This window comes from Podarcis filfolensis, assembly GCF_964270895.1.
Source record: "Podarcis filfolensis genome assembly, chromosome: 2".
Lineage (NCBI taxonomy): Eukaryota > Metazoa > Chordata > Lepidosauria > Squamata > Lacertidae > Podarcis > Podarcis filfolensis.
This window is the reverse complement of record NC_139605.1, coordinates 20,676,556-20,697,861: the sequence shown is the minus strand read 5'-3', so window position 1 is coordinate 20,697,861 and position 21,306 is coordinate 20,676,556. Positions and strand designations below refer to the sequence as shown.

The window sequence follows — 21,306 nt, the reverse complement described above, 5'->3', positions numbered from 1 at the left end:
GTTTTCTCCAATACCCCCCGCCCCGTTGTTCTCTGCAGGGCTGGCGCTCTTGATATGTCATGTCTTAGTCCCAGCAGCTCCCTTGCATGTTGCAATTCTCCGCCCCCCCCCCCCAGATGAAACATGCAAACCCACTTGGCATGTTGCAGTAGCAGCAGGCAAGAGGAGCAGAAATTCCTTCTCCCAATGATGCATTCTCTGAATATGAGGGCCCTTGTTTTGGTTTATTCACCAGAAACTGCAGATCCTCACTACTAAGTGTTATGAATGGAGGGGAAAGAAGTTTAACCTCCTTGAACTGGATTATTTGCTTCTCTGGAAGGGACCTTCCCGGAAAGATCAGAGTGCCTGTGCTTCCTTAAAAGGCTTGACATCTAAGCATCATTGCCTCTGAACAGGTGGCCCCTTTTAACAAGCCGCAGATCTTTCCACAAGTTCTGGCAAGAGCAGCCCCGTTCTCCTAAAAGGTCAGACTGCATGCTCTTGGCAAAGGCTTGGCAAAAGCACACAAGTCCAACTTTACTTGCCCCCTTTACAGTGGGGGTGGTCATTCAGCAGTAAGGTAAAGGGTAAAGGGACCCCTGACCATTAGGTCCAGTCGCGGACAACTCTGGGGTTGCAGCACTCATCTCACTTTACTGGCCTAGGGAGCCAGTGTACAGCTTCCGGGTCATGTGGCCAGCATGACTAAGCCGCTTCTGGCAAACCAGAACAGCGCACGGAAACACTGTTTACCTTCCCACCGAAGCGGTACCTATTTATCTACTTGCACTTGACATGCTTTTGAATTGCTAGGTTGGTAGGAGAAGGGCCGAACGACGGGAGCTCACCTCGTTGCAGGGATTCGAACCGCCGACCTTCTGACCGGCAAGCCCTAGGCTCTGTGGTTTAGACCACAGCGCCACCCGCGTCCATTCAGCAGTTATTGAACTACAACTCCCATCATCTCTGATTATTGCCCTGCTGGGCAGGAGTACAAGAACAGTTGGAGGATGGGCAAAGGTTAGCCACACCTGTTTTAAATACCAGCTATGTTTGGGGCAGGAATGGAGACCCTCAAGCCATAATTCTGAAACTATAGTTTGAGGAATGTATTAAAGGCATTGTCTTCTGACCTGTTCATCTGGATAGAAGAAGCAAGTGGACTTTAGCAGAGAAATAATGTGCGGCACAGCACAGGCTGGGGTGGGCTTCTAAAAATAAAAAGTTATGTCTGGATGTACCTATGTAGAGGCCCAGCAGCACACAGTTGGAAGGCTCTATACTCTAATCCACGACTGACAAAAGAAAAGACACCGAACCCTGCCAAATAGCTGTAATTGCACAAGGAAGAAGTTGGAAGAGGCCTTCTTGCCTCTTTGTTTTATTGTAAAAAAAGAAATACAGAGACAGAGACACAGGACCCCTCTCCAGAGCCTCGTTCAGCTGACACTTCTGGAATAGGCTGATGCGTTTTACCTTCAGCCCCTTGGTCAAAGCGGCTGATAATGCGAAGGGGGAGCAGCAGGCAGCTCCACCCCTCCGGCAAAATGGCACTTCTGTGAAGGGAGCAGTCCGTGATCATGGCAGCAAAGGTCAGGCACCACAGGGCAAAAATGAGGCTCAGGGAAAGCGCAAGGGACTTTCATCAGAAAAGGCGTTTTTCATACCTAGGCAAGAGAAAGAAAAGAAAGCTGAAGTTGCGCGCTGTTCACCGGAAGTAGCAAATTATTGCTCTCTTTTACCAAATGGAATTAGATAGAGGGTCTCCTGCTTAATTCCACTCCCCTGCTCACAACCTCAGGAGCCCTTTTAAAGTAAAGGAAGAAGTGGACGGCAGTCTTGGCCCTTGTCCTCGACTCTCCATTCACAACGTCAGCTCGAACCCAATGATTTTAAAATTTATTTTCTCCTCGGAACTAATTCCTGCCATGGGCTCCAGCCCAGAGCAGAAGCATGCTCCGGATTCAGACCCTGCAGCTGCTGCAAAAGAAAGAACCCCACTGTTTTTACTACCATACATTTGCATGGTCACAGCATGACCGTAGGCTTGTTTCAGTGCAATGACCCTTGACTGTATCTTCACATGGTCTCCATCTCCAATTACGTACTAGTATTGGGTGTAAGAAGAACACCCTCAAGACCTGTAAACCACTTACAGCGGTACCTTGGTTTGCAACCGTTTTGGATTACAACCACATCAAACCCAGAAGTGTGTGTCCCTTTTTTTGGACTACAACCCTTTTTTATTACAACCCCCCTTTTTTTGGAGGCCCCATTGGCGAAAGCGCGCCTTGGGTTACAACCTGTTTTGGTTTACAACCGGACCTCCGAAACGGATTATGATTGTAAGCCAAGGCACCACTGCATAGTGCAGTTAGAAGTACAGCGGTACCTTGATTCTCGAACTTAATCCATTCCGGGAGTCTCTTCCGACTCCCGAAACCATTTGAAAACCAAGGCACGGCTTCTGATTGGCTGCAGGAGCTTCCTGCGCTCAAGCGAAAGCCACGTCAGGCGTTCAGCTTCTAAAAAGCGCTTGCGAACCAGAACACACACTTCCGGGTTTGCAGTGCCCAGGAGCCGATTTGTTCGACAACTAAGCCATTTGAGAACCAAGGTACCACTATACTCCACAATTCTAAAATAATCCAAACATAACAAGGGCCTAGCCTCAACAGGACAGAGACTATCTGGCCCTCTCTGATCAGTTCAGGGTGTTTTCTAACAAACGCAGCCCCTTTCTGCTTTGATATTTGTCCATAGGTGCAAACACGGCCTTGTGCTAGTTCTGCTTCAGAAGGTATTAAGAAACATCAGAATTGAAAGTAATTGCTGGGTTAGTTCATTCTTGGAAGTGTCTAAAGCACCTCAGACACTTCCCTGCACTCGGGATCCTTTGGGATCCTAATTGGTTCTGGCCACAGGCTGCTTTCAGCCTGGCAGCCAGGAGACACACTTTTCTTTTCTTTTCTAATTTCCCTGTTTGCTAAGTGCTCTGCTTACTCAAGATGGATCAGTTGCACAGAAAAACTTACGAATGGAGGCCATGAATCCCTCCTTCTACTTGGGCAGATGCTGTCCTCTTTTCAAATTTCAGCTCTCCAGAATACATCATGGCCCTGGCAATAAAAAGTCAAGAGAAGGGTGACAGAGTGTTCCCTACTAAGAGCCGCATTCTTGCAACAATACAGGATGGGAACCATGGTGTGGGCTGACCAACCCACGTGGGCCAATCATGGAAGTGAGGGGCAGGCATGGTCTGCCTGATAGATTGTATGTGGCTTGCTCACATGCCTTCAGCATACATTATCCCAAAGTATACAAGATTTGCTGGGGTGGTGGCGGCACAGAAAGCTCTCACCTCACTTGCGTTAGACTCTTGGCTCCGATATCCTGGCAGGAGTGCTGGATGCCAGCAATCAGGTACGGCATGAACTTGTGAATGGAGCCCTTGTCTTGCACAGCGCCGGAGACCCCCTGTGCCACTTTAATTTTATCTGTCTCGCTGAGAATCACAAAGAACAAGAAAAGGCTTGTGAGAAACTGGGCTTGCAAGCTTTTCCCAAAAGATGGCAAGAAACAAATGTTTATGGTGAAAACAAGGAAGGGTGCACTGCAAGTCTTCCGCCTAAGTCGCCAGATGCCCGCCCCAGATAGAAAAATCTGGGCTTGCTTCTGAAACGCCATCAAAGCAAGAGTCTGAAAAGCCTCCAGTGGGAAAAAATTCCATGGGGGTGAAGCGGCAGCGGCGAATGTCAGTTTTATTATCTTCCTCAATCTGCATGCATTATTTTGTTTATGCAGCCCAGCTTGGTACCATTCAAGCAGTCCCTCTGTTAAGGATACACATCTCCTACCTGAAGTATCTATTCTGGCTGCCCAGGTTCTTGTCCATGGCATCAAGTGACCCCATGCCCCGGTACTTCTTCAGCCTGATCCCATCGGAAAAGAAATACTCCCCAGGGGCTTCGGTTGTGGCGGCCAGGAGCGAGCCCATCATCACTAAAGCCAACGAAGAGAGCAAGAGCAAGTGGTGTGACGTTCTAGGGAAAGCAAAGCAATGGGGAACTGGGCTTGCACTTCCAGTCTGCTCTAGAGGGGTTGGGGTGTAAACTTTGATGCTGGCTAGGTAAAACATTCACGTGATCTAGCCCCTTCGTGTGTGTGTGTGTGTGTGTGTGTGTGTGTGTGTGTGTGTGTGTGTGTGGTTTTGGGCAGAGCTGGGATCCAACAGAACAACCTCCACTTCCTTTATGTACTTAAGGAGATGCTACATTCACCACAAGCCAACCTGGCCCCGATCCAGCCTCCCACTAGCTCCCAAGGGTTTGTGTGCCACCAGTCTGGAATGGGGCTTCCTTCACCGAGGAAAGCCCATTCTGAGCAATGTTGAAACACTGCTGCTGCCTAGGACACATCTGCATGGCAGCTACCTGTGCTATTTAGAGTATTACAGCTCTAAACTGAAACTGCTTGTGTGGCTGCCGACGCCTGCTCTATTGCAATTTTTGAAACCTTTCTACAGCTTTATCAGGCAGGGCTGGGAACCTGTGGCCCTCCAGATATTTCTGGCAGCCTAATCCCAGCCCATCCGGCTTGGCCAACGGTCAGGGATGACAGCAGCTGTAATCCTGCAGCATCTGGAGGGCAACACATTCCTTAAGGCAGCCTTTCTCAACCTTGGGTTTCCAGATGTTGTTGAACTACAACTCCCATCACCCCTAGCTAGCAAGGCCAGAGCTCAGGGATGATGGGACTTGTAGTCCAACAACATCTGGGGACCCAAGGTTGAGAAACACTGCCGTAAGGCATTACAATCACTGGAGGAAACTTTTAAGTGTCGCACAAGCCTCTCTCACAGTGGATTTTTTTTTCTTTCCATTTATCACCTGCCCTTTGCTCTATCATCCCGGGCGGATCTTATACGGGCATTCACACACCTCCAAGCACTGGGAAATCTTGCCCAATCTGGTTTCCCAGAGGTACACACAGGTTTAACACCAGTATTCCCCACAGCAGTGCATTAATGCAACACAACTTATAGCTGTTTCACCTGCTCTACCTAGTAACCACTTGCCCCATGCAGGACAGATGTGTCTGGTACAGCACATCTGGAGGCAGTGGCAGAGTTCCCTGGTGCACAACCAAGCCTTGCAAGCTCTCAGTGAAATCCAAGTCGACCGCCATTGCCATCTCACCTGTGGAAGCGCCAAGCGCCAGAGCCTTGGCGATGTGCCCAACAGTCTGGATGCCGCCATCCGCAATCACCGGCACGCCAAACCTCCTGGCGTACTCAGACACTTTGTAGACTGCTGTGGCCTGAGGCCTTCCACATGCCAGGACTAAATCCAGAGAGACAGAAAAAGAAGAAGCAGAAGAACCATCAGAGTCTGGTCTGAGGCAGACCCTTTGACGGAATCCCCGTCTTCAGCACGCAAAGTTTTAGAAAGGCACATGGCTTCTTTCAGCTACTGCCTTTACGTATTAGACAGAGTAAAGCAAGTCAGCCTGCAGGGGGAGCACCCTCCAGATCTTCATCCCAGAATGCAACTAAAATTGAGATGTGAAGGCGTAGAGTGGGGGGGGGGACCCTGATGTAACTAACATATGGAGCACGTGTGTGCTGCTCCAATGGCCAGGGAAGGCTTCTGAAACAGCTCATAGAGCAGATAAAAATCCATGCAGTCTTGAGTCCCACTGACCTTGCTTGCACGTGGCATCCAACCGGAATACAAGAAACATTCGGAATATAACAAAAGCCCTGTTTATGCTTGGTGGAGGGGACATGAGGGCTCACATGGGAGTTATTATCAAGCCAGTTATCTCCTGGCACACAGGGCGGCTGTGTATAGGCCTGTTTCCATCTAAAGCACAAGATGGTAGAGGAAGTGAACATTCCTCAAATGAAAGATTCCTGCAGAACACACCCCATGTGTCAATAGGAGCTCTTCTGTGCTCAATTTCATCAATTTGTCCCGGATTTGCTCGCTGTTTCCACCCACGTGCCACTTGGGATGTGCATTCTGGAAGCGATGCATACCGCACAGCCAAGGACATGCAAAAACTCTTGCCAGAAGTGTACCACCCTTTCTCCCAAAGAGGGCTTTCTTTCCCCCACACCGGGAGGCTTTTCTCTGCCACGATTAGAATAGTGTACCAGATGAGATTGTGACCATGCAAGATTAGTCAAAGAGTGCAAACTTCCCGTTGAATGCAGGGTTTCAGGGTTGCTATCTGCACCGCCAGAGCTAACTCGGTGCTTCACCAAGAAACCGAGCCAGACACAAGCCACTTTTTGCACCAGCTCATCTGTCGTTTCACCCATTCCCCTTCACTTTCTAGGGCTCAGTACAGGCAGCCCGGAAAGGGAATCTCGTCCATTCTAGGAAATGCGAGTTTCAAATTCACTGAAATCAACTGCATTGAACTGGAACTCAAATCAATCATGAAATGGACTGCCAAAAAGATGAAACAGTGTTAGTGCTAAAGAGGTGGTCTCGCTTTTGCTGAGGCTGCCTAATGTTGAGAGCAGCGTTTCCGACAAGCCAATGAAGCAGTTTGTTCCATACGTACATAAACACCCACCCTATACTCTGGTCGTAGGAACCAGGTCATGTGCGTAACCGACCTTTGCAACAATGGTGTACAGAACTCTACACTGAGACCAGCCCTTTATGAATTAACATGTTGGCACCAGGGAGCAAGACACAGTCCTACAACCTATTGCCTTACACAGGTGTTGACTTCCAAAGCAGGGTTTGAAATTTGCCGTAATAATTTGGTACGGTAACGTCGCTGCCATTCGGAGTTCCACAGAATAAGAGATAAATCAAAAGACGGGCAAGCCTGGTCTTTTATTAGACAAACTCATCATTGTCGTAAAGCAGGGGTGGGCAACGTTTTTGAAGTCGAGGACCATAATCCCTGGGATGAGGAGTTCCAGGACCACGTACTGGTTGCAATCAGGCCTACAGCAGATGCAAACACCCCTTTTCTCGCTCTCCCTTTGAAGCCTGCCACCTTGCTTAAGAGAGTTGCCTGGGAATATATGCTCACAAACTCTTACTGCATTTAAGAGCCATAACAGATTAAAATTGGGTTCTTGGGTCATCACAAACCAGCTGGTAACCCTGTTAGATAGCTGGTTATATTATCTTAAGGCTGCACCTTTCCTAGCCCGTTGGTTGTCTATTATTATTAGAATTTATATACCGTCCTATGCCCAGAGGTCTCACTGATCTACACTGACCGGTAGCAGTTTTCCAGAGTCTCAGGAAAAGGTTGTTCCTAGCTCAGCTTCTCAAGATCCTTTAATACAGAGATATAAAGATTGCAACTGGAACCTATAATATGAAGGTTCTGCTACTGCAACTAGCAACTTCATTGTATAGCTTTTGCTCCGTATCCTGAATTTTGACAGTTATAATAATGCAAAAGCAATTGCGGAGTTGAGGAATGCTCTCCCGCGGTGGGGTGGGGGTTGGTTGTCTGGAGCCTTCAATACATCTTGGGCACCAGGTGAAAATGTTTCTCTTCAACCAGGCCATTGGCCGATTAACATTCTATGACCTTGTAAATGTGTTTGTGGGAGGGTGTGTGTGTGTGTGTGTGTTATTGGTCTGTTCCTGTTTCATTATGTACTTTGTGGATTTACGGCACTACAAGTCTCTCTGCCGCCTTCACATTTGTCAAAGTATCCAACTTGGAGGCAGGTTAATATTACACCATGCATGTATCAGACATTTGTTGCCATATTGACCTTAAAGAGATAAGAGGTCCAGAGTGGGCGATGCTGAATTCTTACTGGACTAACCTGCCCAGAGCCCTGATTGCAACTGTGTCAAAAACCTCAAAGAGACATGTCAGGGATATAAAGTCCATAACTGTGTTGACTACCACAGCTGGGATCCAAAAAAAGTACACATGCACATGGAAAAGAAACCTGAAAATGCACATGGGAAGCTGTGCTCGCTGTCTGTCAGGTGAGCAGAGATCATAGTTCTTTGGCCGTTACAGAAATCTGGCACCGAATGCTTTTTCCCCAAATCAGGCCAATACCTGAAATGACTGTTTTTACTTTTTAAAAACAGCAACTTTGACTTCATAACAGAAATAGCTCTCTAAAAGAGAATGAGCTAGTTCTGTATGGGACAAGAGAAGGACCTAAGTCCTCTCATGGCAACCAACTACAAGGAAAAATGAGCATATCTTCCCTATGGAACGCCTAGCAAATGGCTACTGGTATTCCCTGTGGCAAGCAAACAGGAGAGCAGCCGGTGTTCTCGGGGAAAGGCTATTCCCACTTCCCGCGGAGAATCTCCATGCCCAAAAAGGAAGCTCTCATTCATCTGTGTAGAACGGTAGCTAAAGCCCTTTTCCACGTGGCTACTTTGGGGGCACTTTAAAGCTGCGTAGACAAGCCCGTAGGTAGGTAAAAACAACTACCATGGACTAAGGATGGGGAACATACAGGACAGGGACTGTGGTTTTCAAATACTTAAGAATCTGCCTAGAAATGATCACCTAATTTACTCACAATAAAGGCTTAGAATTACCTAAAGTAGGCTGAAATTGAGCATCGTTAAAAAGGTTTCCTATCCATTATCAATGCTGCAATATGGATATGGTCATCAGTGCAAGACAAAATCCTTCCATCATTATAAAGGAAAATACTCAGGCAAGCTAAGGCTACCCTGCACGAAACTGGGATCTTCCTAGTAAATGTAAACAATCCCCGCCAACCGTACTGGTAACAGCAGTCAATCTAATTAACCCCCTGAAAATTACAATTTACCTATTTTGTATATGTGGTTGGAATTTAGTTAATTTAACTTGTAGAATCACAGCTGCTGCTGCCGCACGTGCCGTTAATTATGGCACCTTTGCCCACCAAGAGAAAGGAAGCAGTCAAGGTAATTTTTTTTAAAAAAATCCATACAGTCCTGGATTTAAGAAGAGAGAAAGAACTCCAGCTAGTACCATTAAGGGCAACTTTGAAACCCTGCTTTAGGAAAGGCTCAGAATCAAGAGAGTGTCTCAGCTTTAACAACCAGTATCCAAAGCCACAAAACCCCAAGTGCGTCTACAACTAGATTATTCTCAAAACAAGCAGGGGGGGCGGGGCAATGGGCAGCCAATCAAAGCCTTGCTCCAAGGCACAAAATTAAGGGGTGAGGGGAAGGGGGCAATGACTTACTATAGGTGCCAGTGACTGTGGAAGGGCATTTGGGGCTGTGGGACTTTAGGTCTGGAGGGATCTTTGGAGCAGCTGAACAAGACAAAAACACATACAGTTTAGAGGTGAGAGGAAAGCAGCTCAGGAACCAGGAGGGCGCCCTGAAGAGCTGACACAACGCCAGCATGCTGGCACTGTGCAGTTGGGCTGCGCTCCATTAGTACAGAATTGGCCCTGGCCTGGCAGCCCAGCACATCTCTCCTCTCTGTTCCATTGCTGACTTTATACACAATTAATCTGCTACATGCTCAGAGTCACAACTCCTCTGTCCTGGTTGCTCACAGGGACAGCCTCTGTACCACTGGCATGGCAAAAGGGCAGAAGCCCACCTCAGTATCGGAAGGACTCAATGGACCAGATACAATTCCCCTCCTTTCCAGGCACTGGGCTGGTGCTTCTGGAGGGCTACGATTAGGTTCTTTAAACAAGGCACTGGGGAAGAGAATGTGTTAATGATCTGCAGCGGGAATTGAATACCTTCTTGCGTGATGCAGATGGAACCGCTGCCCATGCCGACCCTCAGGGCATCGGCCCCGGCGTCAATCAAGTTCTTCGCCTGAGCCGCCGTCACCACTAGGAAAAGGAGGAAAATATTACGAAATGGGGGAAGGGAGGGGGAAGAGATAGAAAACCGGTCTCCGTCACCCTGCGCTTGCGACAGTGACGTTTTCCCTTCCAAAGAGATAGGACCGGCTTTGCACAGAGGAAGCCACTGCAATCTCAGCTGAAAAGGGCAGGCTTGGATTCCAATTCTTGCTGGCTGGCTGGGCTTCGGCCATCTCACCAACGTGATGGTGTTAACAAGAGAAGGGAACAACCTGTACAACCAAAGTGCCTTCTTTTGTTAATTCAGAGAAGGAGGTTAGGGAATGCCAGATGTTTGACCTCTGGTTGCACCAGAGGTTTTGTCTGGTGTGAAAAGTGTGTCTTGCTGAATTCCATGTTTTTATTTGTGGCATTCTAGCAAGCTTAGGATTTGGAGGTGCCGATGGCGGCACTCATGACTTTAAAAAAAGGGCTTGGAGCCTATTCTTTTGTCGAGGGCTGCATTTCCTCAGGGGCTGCATGGCAGCAGAGAGTCGCCCCAGAGCCAAAAGTGAATGGGGAATCCCCTTTTTTCTGTCTCTCTATCACTGCCAGCCTGTGGGCTGTTGGAGAAAGCCCTTCATCTCTCCTCTGCCAGCCTCCAGCCAGCTAGTGGGGGTTTTTTGGGGGGAGGGGAGCCAAAAAGCTAGAAACTTCTGTAGATTTATTTACAAGTCCGTTTTACAACCCAAAGAACACGACCACATTTTAAAAGTTTATATTAGCAAACATCTTGTTACCGTTGCCTCCAATGACCTGCAGCTCAGGGTATTTCTCCTTGATGTATTTGATCATGTTGATTTGGAAGATGGAATTCCCCTGAGAAGAATCCTGGGATTAAAAAGAAGAGGAATGAGGTCTAGAAGCTTGCTTTTCATCAGAGTAAAAGGTAAAGGTAAAGGTACCCCTGCCCGTACGGGCCAGTCGTGTCCGACTCTAGGGTTGTGCGCCCATCTCACTTAAGAGGCCGGGGGCCAGCGCTGTCTGGAGACACTTCCGGGTCACGTGGCCAGCGTGACGAAGCTGCTCTGGCGAGCCAGCACCAGCGCAGCACACGGAAACGCTGTTTACCTTCCCGCTAGAAAGCGGTACCTATTTATCTACTTGCACTTAGGGGTGCTTTCGAACTGCTAGGTGGGCAGGAGCTCCAGACAAGAGCCCCTCTGCACACAATCAACGAAATCAGCTCCACATAGAAAAGTCCAGATTGCACTAAAAAAGGCATCACCCCTACTGCATACTACTAAAACTCGCTTACCACCCCTAGGACTCACCAGAACAACAACGTCCACACCAGCTTGCACTAGTAAGTCAAGACGGTATTTGTCATCTTCATGGGTCCCAATGGCAGCCCCACAGAGCAGCTGCTTCTTGGCATCTTTTGACGCAAGCGGGTAGTCCCGATTCTTCTTCAGGTCTGTGCGTGCAATTATGGCCACCAACTCCCCCTTCTCGTTAACGATGGGCAGTTTTCCTGGAATGCCAAAAGTTATCTCTGAGTTGCAATTTTAACTCTTCCCGAAGGTTTTTCATCTGCTTTTGTTTTTCATTCTCTTTGATTTTTCAGCGGCAAAAATAATGATCAAAGTAAACTGGAGCAATAGATAAATACAAAGCCTGAAGTCCACAAGCCCATTAATCAGTCTGCGTTGTCAGGCACCTATTCACAAAATATTCAAATTGACCAAAATACAGAGAAAGAAAAGGGAAAATGCTGCTATTGAGAATCCAAGCTGGAAGAGGTAATGACAAGGCACTTGAACAAGTCCACTGTGGAATAAGGGTTTAAGCCTGGAAGCTGCAGCTCTGTACAACTAACTACACTGATGTTTTGATTTCCCCCCACAAGAGGCATGACAATTCTTTGAACCTTTGACCTTCTCCACTCAAAGCAAACTGGGCTTAGCTCAAGGTACTTGGAGACACCTCTGGGTCACATTATAAGCCTTTGCTCAAGACGCTGGTAAAATTCATGCCCTAGGAGTGGAAAGTAATTGTGCCATTACCATTGGCACATCAAATTATGAGGTTAAAACATGGGATGAGCCACATGTTCACTGATTTAGCATAGTATGCACGGAATACCACACATCTATTCCCACTGACCTTTTTTACTCCTCTGCAAGATTTCATTAGCTTCTTTTAACGTAACTCCTGCAGGTGCTACAACGAGGTCTTCCCGGTTGGTCATGATCTAAGGAAAACCAAAGAGCAAAGTAAAGACGCTGTCCTCTGCGCCTGGGCCAAACTGAGCCGTTCTGAGTAGCAGAAGAACAAATGTTCAGATGGGGTCTCAAGGAACGAAGAGAGCTGCAGGAGAGTCTCAAACAGCAGCAGAATTTTTATTTTGTTCACAGTTAAAGGAGGGTTGACAGCATTTTGATCACACTAGGCAAAAATTGCTAGAGGGAGAAGGGCAGTGGTACTTGAGAACATCATAGTGCAGATCAGAAATATTATTTATTATTGTTTAAATCATTTGTATGCCATGCAGTAACAGTGTTCTCTGGGCAGCTCACAACAATAAAGCATTTAAATATGGTAACTACTAACCACCTAAAAGCAACGTAATGTCAGTGGCAGCAAATAAAAATGTGTTGTTGTTTTTTTACCAACCAGTTTTACTGCTATGTTATTAAAGCTTGCCCTGGTATTATAGTGGCAGTGTATTTTTATGCTGTGCCCTGCCTTGTTGTATTTTCCACAAAAGTGTGGTTTATAAATATTTAAATAAAGTAAATCACACAATCCTCCAACTGTAGTCTGAAAACACTACAACCCACAAACATTTGCAACCTCAATGGCTCATGTACCCTACGTTTAAAGTATGAGCGGTTGAGCTATCTGCCATTAAGACTCAACAATTATTTTCTAGGCTTAATTGTATTCGTGATCCCAAGTCAAGTCAAGTCCTCAAACTACTTCCTATCAACTTCCACACATGACTCTTCCAGAGTAAGAAATGTGAGAAGAGTGGCCTTAAAGTGTCTCACCCAGACAGGAGCAACAGAAAACAAAAGCTTCCAGCCTTGCTCAGCATCTCTCCCCCTCCCTGAAGTTCACATCTCTCCAGAGCTCTTTTCAAAGCATGTCACTCGCAACTCCCACTGGAGGGTAATCAGAGATGATTTAAGGCCGCTCTTGGGCAGCGTGCATCCTGCTGGTTGTGTCAGCACAGCCTAAAGATAGCGCAGGAGAGCAGAACGGGCTCCAAAGCATTGCAGAACGTAGCACTGCTGAAATCCGATGCCCAGCTATACAGCGGTTACGCTAATGCTAGCTCCAGAAGGCTTTCATTATGCAATGCGAGGGGAAATGAGCCAAGCGAACAGAAAAAGTTGCAAAAAACCCCACAAACCTGTGCTATGCTCTAGTGCTCCAAGACATTAAACATAATTCCTTTGGCCAATGCAAAAACAATAATGCTAGAGGTCCACACAATGCCCCAGCACAAGTTCTAGCCCTGCTTACTGATCCCAGAAGAAATAACCCCACTGACCTCGCTGAGAGGCAGGTCATGCTCTTCTTCCTTCAAAAAGTCGATGTCTCGGGATGAAATAATCCCCACGAGTCGGCTGCCCATCTTCCCATTATCTGTTATAGGGATGCCGCAGAACCCATGGCGGGCTTTCGCTTCGAAAACATCTCGCACGCGATCTTTGGGGCTCAGCACCACTGGGTCCGTGATAAATCCTTGTTCGTATTTCTGGAGCAACACACGAATTCAGAAGGAGAATTTTGAGCCGCATACAAAATAGTTACATAAAGATATGAAGTGGGGGGAGCAGATGTCTGTGGAGCCAGACAGGACTCTCATGGGGGAATGGCCATCAGTAACTGCAGCATTGTAGTGTGTGGCTTTCAAACATGGTTAGGGGCTCATCCAGACAGCTGCAAGTACAGAAATAAAGAATAAGACAGGTAGCCTGCTATGCCCAGTTCATCCAGGAGACCAAAGCATCTTGCCCGAATGTACCGTATATTTCGCCCTATAGGACACACCGGCCCATAGGACGCACCTAGTTTTTTTTGGGGGGGGGAGGAATAAAGGGGGGGGGAATTATCCCCCCCCCAGCCGCGGCTTCAGCGCGCCCCGCGCTCCGGGCAGCAGGCTGCTATCCGCAGCCTAGGGAGCCCTGCGGGAACTCCCACAGGCTCCCCAGGCTTGCTGATAGCTTCCTGAAGCCTGGAGAGCGAGAGGGGACAGTGCGCACCGACCCCTCTCGCTCTCCAAGCTTCAGCAAAAGCCTGCATTCGCCCCATAGGACGCACACAGATTTCCCCTTCATTTTTGGAGGGGAAAAAGTGCGTCCTATAGGGCGAAAAATACGGTACTGAGGGCGTCAACAGCTACTATGGGTTGATGCCAAAACACCAGTCAGAACTTTCTGTATACCTCAAATGCAACAGGACCATCTTTTAAGAGTCCAGCAGCCAAGATTCTTAGTGAACAAACAGCACGCCATTTCGAAGCATGGTTACAAAGTGAACTCTGTTCCACATAAATCACAATGAACGTCGGTGCAAATGCAACTATTAACATAATTAGAACCAAGGGAGGTGACGGGCACTTGTACACAAGAGGGGAGAGGGCACCTAATCATACAGCCATACGTTTGTGGTAAAGGCACAGGTGAGTAAACTATGTCTACAGCAGAATACCACCTCACAAAGCAGTGCTGGGCAATATCCAAACCTGTTATCAAACCCCTCTCCCCAGGGACATTTGTATACACAGAAGATGGTTTTACCTTAACTTTCCGTACTTCGTTGGCCTGGAATTCTGGGGTACAATTATGATGAATGAATCCAATTCCACCTGTGAGCTGAGAAGATATAGAAAGAAGTTTAAGTTGGAACAGAAATAATACCGTGCTACCTTGGCTTAAGAACAGCTTAGTTTATGAACAACTTGGATTAAGAACGCTGCAAACCCGGAAATAGGTGTTTTGGTTTGTGAACTTTGCCTCGGAAGCAGAACATGTTCCGCTTCCTGTTGAGTGTGTTCCATTTGTAAATTGAGTCCCCCGCTGCTATGGGAAAGCACACCTTGGTTTAAGAACACTTTGGTTTAAGAACGGACTTCCGGAATGGGTTAAGTTCGTAAACCAAGGTACCACTGTACTTCTTTGCTGCCTTTGACCAAGGGCAGAGAGAAGGTTAGCAGGCATGGCTCACAAGCCAAACTGTTGTTGTTGGGTTGCATAAGGCTCTGCATTTAAAAAAAACAAAACCCAGCTAAGAACTGATATACTAAGAATTTTAAATACTGTAGGGAATAAGCATAAAAGTAGAATTGGAAGGGACTACTACTTCTCTGGCTAATTTTAAAAAAATGATTACAGACACGGCCATGGCACGTTTAATAAGAAGCAAGCCTTACTGTGTTGAACAGGCCTCACTCCTAAGCATGTGTGTTTTGGACTGCAGATGAAAAGATTTGAGGGAAAATACTCTTTACGCCCCATAGGGATTTACCAAGATACCAAGAAGTATTTTTCACACACACACACACACACACACACACACTCTACTCTAAACTAAGGTAAGCTCTCTCTCCCTCCTGCCCTGGTTTCTTACCGCCATTGCAATGGCCATGCAGGCCTCTGTTACAGTGTCCATAGGGGAGGATACCAAGGGAGTCTTCAGGGTTATCTTCTTGGTCAGAGCAGAAGTCAGGTCCTTAAAATAAAGAGAGTTTGGCTGAAACAGCAGGCGGCTTTATTTGCGATCTTTTCAAGCACCATTGTCATCGCACCTTCACACACTTAGTGACCCATCAGAACTAACACTGCAGAACTAACACTGCAGATTCCAAAATGCTCAGTTAGTACTATAAAAAGAGACAAACAGAAAGGAATCTCCTACAGCGCAGAAAGCACTTGCTTCATGACACTGATTTTATATATTATACAAACTTTAGTCTCATACTCACCACTTGGTCTGCAGTAAAGTCTATGTAGCCAGGGAGAATAAGGAAATCGCTGAATAACAAAGGAAAGAAGAAGAAAAATTATTTTTGGAAGCCTAATACAGAGCTTTTAACAAGTAAAAGGCTTTATAATGTAATCTGTGGTTCGCTGCAGCACGTTGCCGAGATAAATAATGACTGTACCTGTGTGTGGGGTTTTCGACTAAGTTCTATTCAGAGCAAACCCACTGAAATTAATGGAACTAACTTAGTCATGATCATTAGTTTCAGTGGGTCTACTATTGAGAAAAGTTCAGTTGAATACCACCTGGGGAACCTCCTGAAGTTCTCTGATTGGAACCCCCAACAAAATTTCCTCCTTAAAGAAACAGTGCCTGCAAGGGGAAGATTTGAATCAGGAACATGGCTCAGGTAAGAGAAAGGGTTTAAAAAATGTAGGGAACATTTGGGCCTCCCAATGTTGATGAACTACATCTCCCATCACCCAAGAACATTGACAATGCTTGCCAGGGCTGATGGGAGTTGTAGTTCAGCAACTGATCTGGAGAGCCAAAGGTCCTTTACCCACAAGGCAATTCCTCAAATCGCTCTCAAGCTACTTTTAAATTTGTAGGAGAAAATATACAGTCACAATTTTAGTGTTCATATGGTTTCCCTTCCACATCTAACAGCACTCTTGGGAGGTTAAGGGATTTGAATCAGGGCTTTGGTGCAGAGGGGAAACATCAGACTGCCCTTGCTCCTGTACCACAACCTCGCTGGCTTCATTTTTCAGAGGGAAATCAAGTAGAAAGTTTTAGTCATACAACTTCACATAATACACACCTCTGGGATGGCTATGAGTGGCAGAGGTAAAGTGGTTTGATTGCACCAATTGCCTTCTGCTTGAACTTACTGCTTCTCCCAACCAAGCCTATAACCTCGTTATGTACTGTTTGAGAGAGGGTCCTGTAGCTCAGCAAAATGTTTCTCATTCACTGCCAGGAACCGCCTCGTTAACAGAATATTGGGTTGCCGTGATGGGCAAAATGTTTTGCTAGAGACCCTGGGAGAGCTACTACCACAGAGAGTAAACAAGACTGAACCAGACAGACCAGAAGTCTGACAATGCAAGATACTTTCGCACGTGCAAAGATTCCCAAATCAAAGCAGGAATCTTCCACGGAGGTTTGAATCTTTGGCATCTCCCGAGTTTTAGAAGTTAGAACAACCCCCACCACATGTATGCCCAGCTGTATTTAGCCCCCCACCCCCCGAAAGTCTCCAAGAAAACAAAGTTGTGAAACTCCCGAGCAAAATGTTCTACAGGAAAAAGTTAGCTGATGTTTAACAGATGCCATGTCCCCAACTTGGAAACCTTCCAGGAGACCTGTGAAGACCTTCCTATTGCATTGACTACCTCTCTACCAGCAGCTATTAAGTCATGGAAATCTAAATGGAATTTCCACATACCAGGGGTATCATACGGAAGCGCCGCTGGCACCAGTTGCCAGAAGCAACTGAAATAGATAATGCTGTTGCTCTCATGCCTTGTTTGTAAGCCCCCCAAAAGCTTACTGCTGTTGGAAACAGAATGCTGGATGAGATGGGACTCTTGGTCTGATCCTGAAACATGATCCTTATGTCCCGATGTTGGTGGACCCGAGACACAGTTTAAAGGCATTGGTAAATATGTGCATTAGGTAAATGTAAAGGGACCCCTGACCATTTGGTCCAGTCGTGACCGACTCTGGGGTTGCGGCGCTCATCTCGCTTTACTGGCCGAGGGGGCTGTTGTACAGCTTCCGGGTCATGTGGCCAGTATGACTAAGCCGCTTCTAGAGAACCAGAGCAGTGCATGGGAGCGCCATTTACCTTCCCGCCGAAGTGGTACCTATTTATCTACTTGCACTTTGATGTGCTTTCGAACTGCTAGGTTGGCAGGAGCAGGAACCGAGCAACGGGAACTCACCCCGTCACGGGGATTCGAACCGCCAACCTTCTGATCGGCAAGTTCTAGGCTCTGTGATTTAACCCACAGCGCCACCCATGTGTGTGCATTAGCTTGTACTATTTTATTTTTCCAGGAAGCGACTGACTTTCAGGAAATGGGAAGAGCCATAAGCTCAGTAGCAGAGCATCTGATTTGCATGCAGAAGGACTCTGGTTCAATCCCCAGCAAGGGCTGGGAGAGAGACTCTGGTTTGAAATGCTGGAGAACTGCTGCCAGTCAGTGTATACTGAGCTAGAAGGACCAGTGGTCTGATTTGGTATAAGGCAGCTTCCTAATGATCCCTAGCTTTGGTGAAGGACTGTAGGCACAGTGGTAGAGCATCTGCCTTGCATGCCAAATGTCCCAGATTCAATCCCTAGTGTCTCCCAAGTTAGGGAAAGACTCCTAACTGAAACCAGGGAGAGCCGCTGATAGTGTTGGCAATACTGGCCCAGATAGTACAAGGCAGAACCACCCACTCGCAGCACCTCCGTCTTGCCAAAATTCAGAATGAGTCTGTTTATCCTCGTCCTTTATGGCATCCTTCACTGGGTGGAAGGTGACTGCTCATGTTCTTCCTTTAAAAAAAAAAAAAGCTGCTTCTCCAACTGCAAAGTTTGTTTCCAAACAGAAATAATTTATTTATAGATTGCTGTTCTCTAAAAGGGGAGGGCTGAGGGGTTGTGGCTGCTAAAAAGAGGGTCAGCTTTCTCGTGCAGGAATTATTTCCAAGTAAGTTTCTCAGAGGGTTCATATTGCACGTCTAGTTAGGGAGGAACTCGCGGAGCCTGTGTGCAACCACAGATCATCTGGCATCACGTGAGTCTCCACATGGATAGGAAGAGACTAAGCGGTGGAAGAGACAGAAAAATGGAAATAAAAACCCCCTCTCACCAAAAACTCACAGTATACAACTCTAACAAGATAGCAACTTTATACTGCCGATTCATGTTCTTAAGAGGTTGGATCAGGCGTACATTCTATGCTGCTTACGGCTTTCTTCTTATAGAAGGATTATGACTAAACGCGCTCAGACTTGTCATATGGACCAGCAGGTGGTTTAGGAACATACACCGATACACAAGTGTAATCAGAGAAACTGTTACATGATATTCTGGCTCCATGGTCTCTCGCAAGGGCTGGGATCATCTGCGCAGTTACTAGATAAAAAACACAAAAGGTCTTGCTGGGTGCGGGATTCAACAGACCCTGAGGAGGACTGACTATTCTGCGGAATTATGTCAAAGGTGAAGTATAAAAAAAAAAAAAAAAGGGAAGGGCCAAGGAGGGGAGGGAGAGGAGAGATCCGCTAAGCAGAAAGGATTCCTCAAACATGAGCTTTCAGGGAACATCTCGCACAGGAAGAGGGATACTTGGCAACAGTTCTACTTATACAGTACTAGCCAGCAGACACATTCCACTCACCCAATGAAGAACTGAGAAAGGTGATCTCATATAGAATCAAAGAACTGTGGAGTCGGAAGGGACCGTGAGGATCATCTAGCCCAAGCCCCTGCGATGCAGGAATCCTTCATCCAACATGGGGCTTGAACCCAGGACCCTGAGATTGAGAATCTCATGGTCTACCGACTGTGCTATCTGCACTACCACGCAAAAAGGAATCTACTCCACGAGATCTTTCTGGAAGTTCTAGAGCGGGGGAGAAACAAGGTCTGCATGTTCAGGCCGAGGGTTTTGCCTCTCAGGACACACTCTCTCTGAAGTTGCAGACCGAGAGTCTAGGCTTCTCCATAGGGAGCAATGGGCAGAAGGACATTTGCTCCTACTACTGGAACTAGCCCACCCTCGGCTTCAAAATAGACAAAAGTGCGAGGGTAGGGAGGGGGGATCCTAGGGGCTCGGCAAATCCTTTCTCAAAGACCCAGAGGAACCCCCTGGGGTGAAAGGTTAATTCGAGCATTCATGTTTAGGGAAGCTTTTACTGTTTGATGTATTTTAATATTTTTTCTGGAAGCCGCCCAGATTGGCTGGGGAAAGCCAGCCAGATGGGCGGGGTATAAATAAATTATTATTATTATTATTATTATTATTATTATTATTATTATTATTATTATTATTATTATTATTTGAGCACCCCCAGCCCCACTTTCCTTCACCCCGTGCCAAAGCCATCATTATAACCTTCACTTTCCTCGGGTTGTAATAGCATGTCGCGGGTGCAATACACAAACACACACCCCAAATTCCGCGTGCGGGGTCCCAAGGGGCATCCAATGCCCCCCAGCATTAAAAGAAAAAAGAAGAACCTGTGAAAATTCCTCGAGGCGGATTTCCCGCGGGTGGAGACGTAGCGCCGACCCCCCCCATTACCACCCCCGCCCCACGGCCTTCCCAGGCGCCTCCTCACTTGTAGGTGAGCCCATCTCCGCAGTTGAGCATCTGCTGCGCCGTGAGCCCGTCGTCGGGCACGTAGCCGGTGCCGCCGCTGATCAGGTAATCGGCCATGGGTGGGTAGGCGCGCGCGCGCGGGCCGCGTGTGCTTCTTCCCTCGCGGCCTCAGAAGCAGAAAGCGCGCGCGAGGCTCTGCCTCTTCTGCCACGCGCCCTCGCCGACAAGAGAGTCAAGCGTCGGCGCCGCCGGGTACAAGAGCATGGAGCTCGAGGAGGAAACCCCGCCCCAGGCGACGACGCGTCCTTGCGTCACGCCGCTCCGTCCGCGCATGTTTCTCTTCTTCCCCGCCTCCACTCTGCCTTGTGGGTGGGGCGGGGAAGGTGGAAAGCGGGCTACGGCGGCCGCGCGGGCTCATGCGCGGCAGGCTGGACGGGCTTCGCCTCCCTCCTTCCTCTTACCCCTCCCCTCGCTTCTTGTCCCGAAGTAACGAGTTAAGAGCGGGAAAACGGAAGACGTTCCTTTTCCCACTCATTTTCTATGAGGTCATTTGGGCAGAACAACAGTTTTATTTAGTAGTCCCTTTTGTCTTTTTTTTTTTAAAGAGCCACTCTTTTTAGCTGCGCTGTGTGCAGAGAAGTGGGCCGGGGACCCCAACACGGTGTGGATATGGCAGTGCCAGATTTACTTATAAGCGAAACAAGCTATAGCTTAGGGCCCCCCAAAAAATTAAAGGGAAAAAATCTGGATGTACATTTCCAAAATATAAGATAATAAAATAAAATAAAACCGACATACAGCAACAGTGTTTTGTGTTGTGTAGGCGCCTATGATGCTAGCCGGCTCCCTAAAATATCACTAGTTAGATACCTATTAGGTCCATAAATTACCATGTAACATATATTCAACACAGAAAAACAGCGACAATTTGTTGTGACAAAGGACAGCTGGACATATAAAGGGCCCTATTACCTTCAGCAGCTTAGGGCCTCATGAAAACTAAATCCAGCCCTGGTGTGCGTTTGGTGGTGGGGCACCGGCTTCTGAGGAATGAAGGTTAAATTGCTTATTAAAAAAAAAAAAAAAAACCCAAGGCGCGAGATTCTCCAAAAAAAAACCTGCCATGGGGTGCCAACTCGTCAAGCAAGCTGTGCCAACCTGCCTTGGCAGCAGAGCGCAGGCGCCAGTACTCAGCCACTAGCTGCCTCCTTCCCTTCAAACTGGGGAGGAGAAGGAGGGTATCCACTTCGC

The 21,306-nt window shown here is 47.4% G+C and overlaps 1 protein-coding gene across 4 annotated transcripts; it reads right to left on the bottom strand.

Moving 5' to 3' along the window:
* Positions 1–1,331: 1,331 nt before the first annotated feature.
* IMPDH2 (inosine monophosphate dehydrogenase 2) lies at positions 1,332–20,426 on the bottom strand. Of its 4 annotated transcripts, XM_083601559.1 has the most exons (16): positions 20,075–20,302; positions 18,813–18,866; positions 15,738–15,786; positions 15,383–15,484; positions 14,554–14,628; positions 13,302–13,508; positions 11,909–11,996; positions 11,077–11,276; positions 10,543–10,633; positions 9,695–9,790; positions 9,179–9,250; positions 5,181–5,324; positions 3,840–3,984; positions 3,344–3,487; positions 3,018–3,101; positions 1,332–1,649 (listed from the first exon to the last, which is right to left on the bottom strand). In XM_083601559.1, the coding sequence occupies exons 1-16, from the start codon at positions 20,170–20,172 to the stop codon at positions 1,628–1,630; spliced, it is 1,671 nt and encodes a 556-aa protein (XP_083457685.1). In that variant the 5' UTR covers positions 20,173–20,302; the 3' UTR covers positions 1,332–1,627. The 4 variants fall into 4 exon arrangements, with proteins under 4 accessions (XP_083457685.1, XP_083457686.1, XP_083457687.1 ...); XM_083601560.1 differs by lacking the exon at positions 18,813–18,866 and having other exon boundaries at positions 20,075–20,363; XM_083601561.1 differs by lacking the exon at positions 9,179–9,250.
* Between the last annotated feature and the right edge of the window lie 880 nt (positions 20,427–21,306).

Excerpts from the sequence above, each read along its gene's own strand:
- IMPDH2 (XM_083601559.1), bottom strand. The coding sequence starts at position 20,172 with ATGGCCGATTACCTGATCAGCGGCGGCACCGGCTACGTGCCCGACGAC. Across the intron at positions 15,787-18,812 it reads CCATGGAGCCAGAATATCAT|CGATTTCCTTATTCTCCCTG; the intron begins GTAACAGTTTCT and ends TTTGTTATTCAG. Across the intron at positions 3,488-3,839 it reads AGCCAGAATAGATACTTCAG|CGAGACAGATAAAATTAAAG; the intron begins GTAGGAGATGTG and ends TGTGATTCTCAG.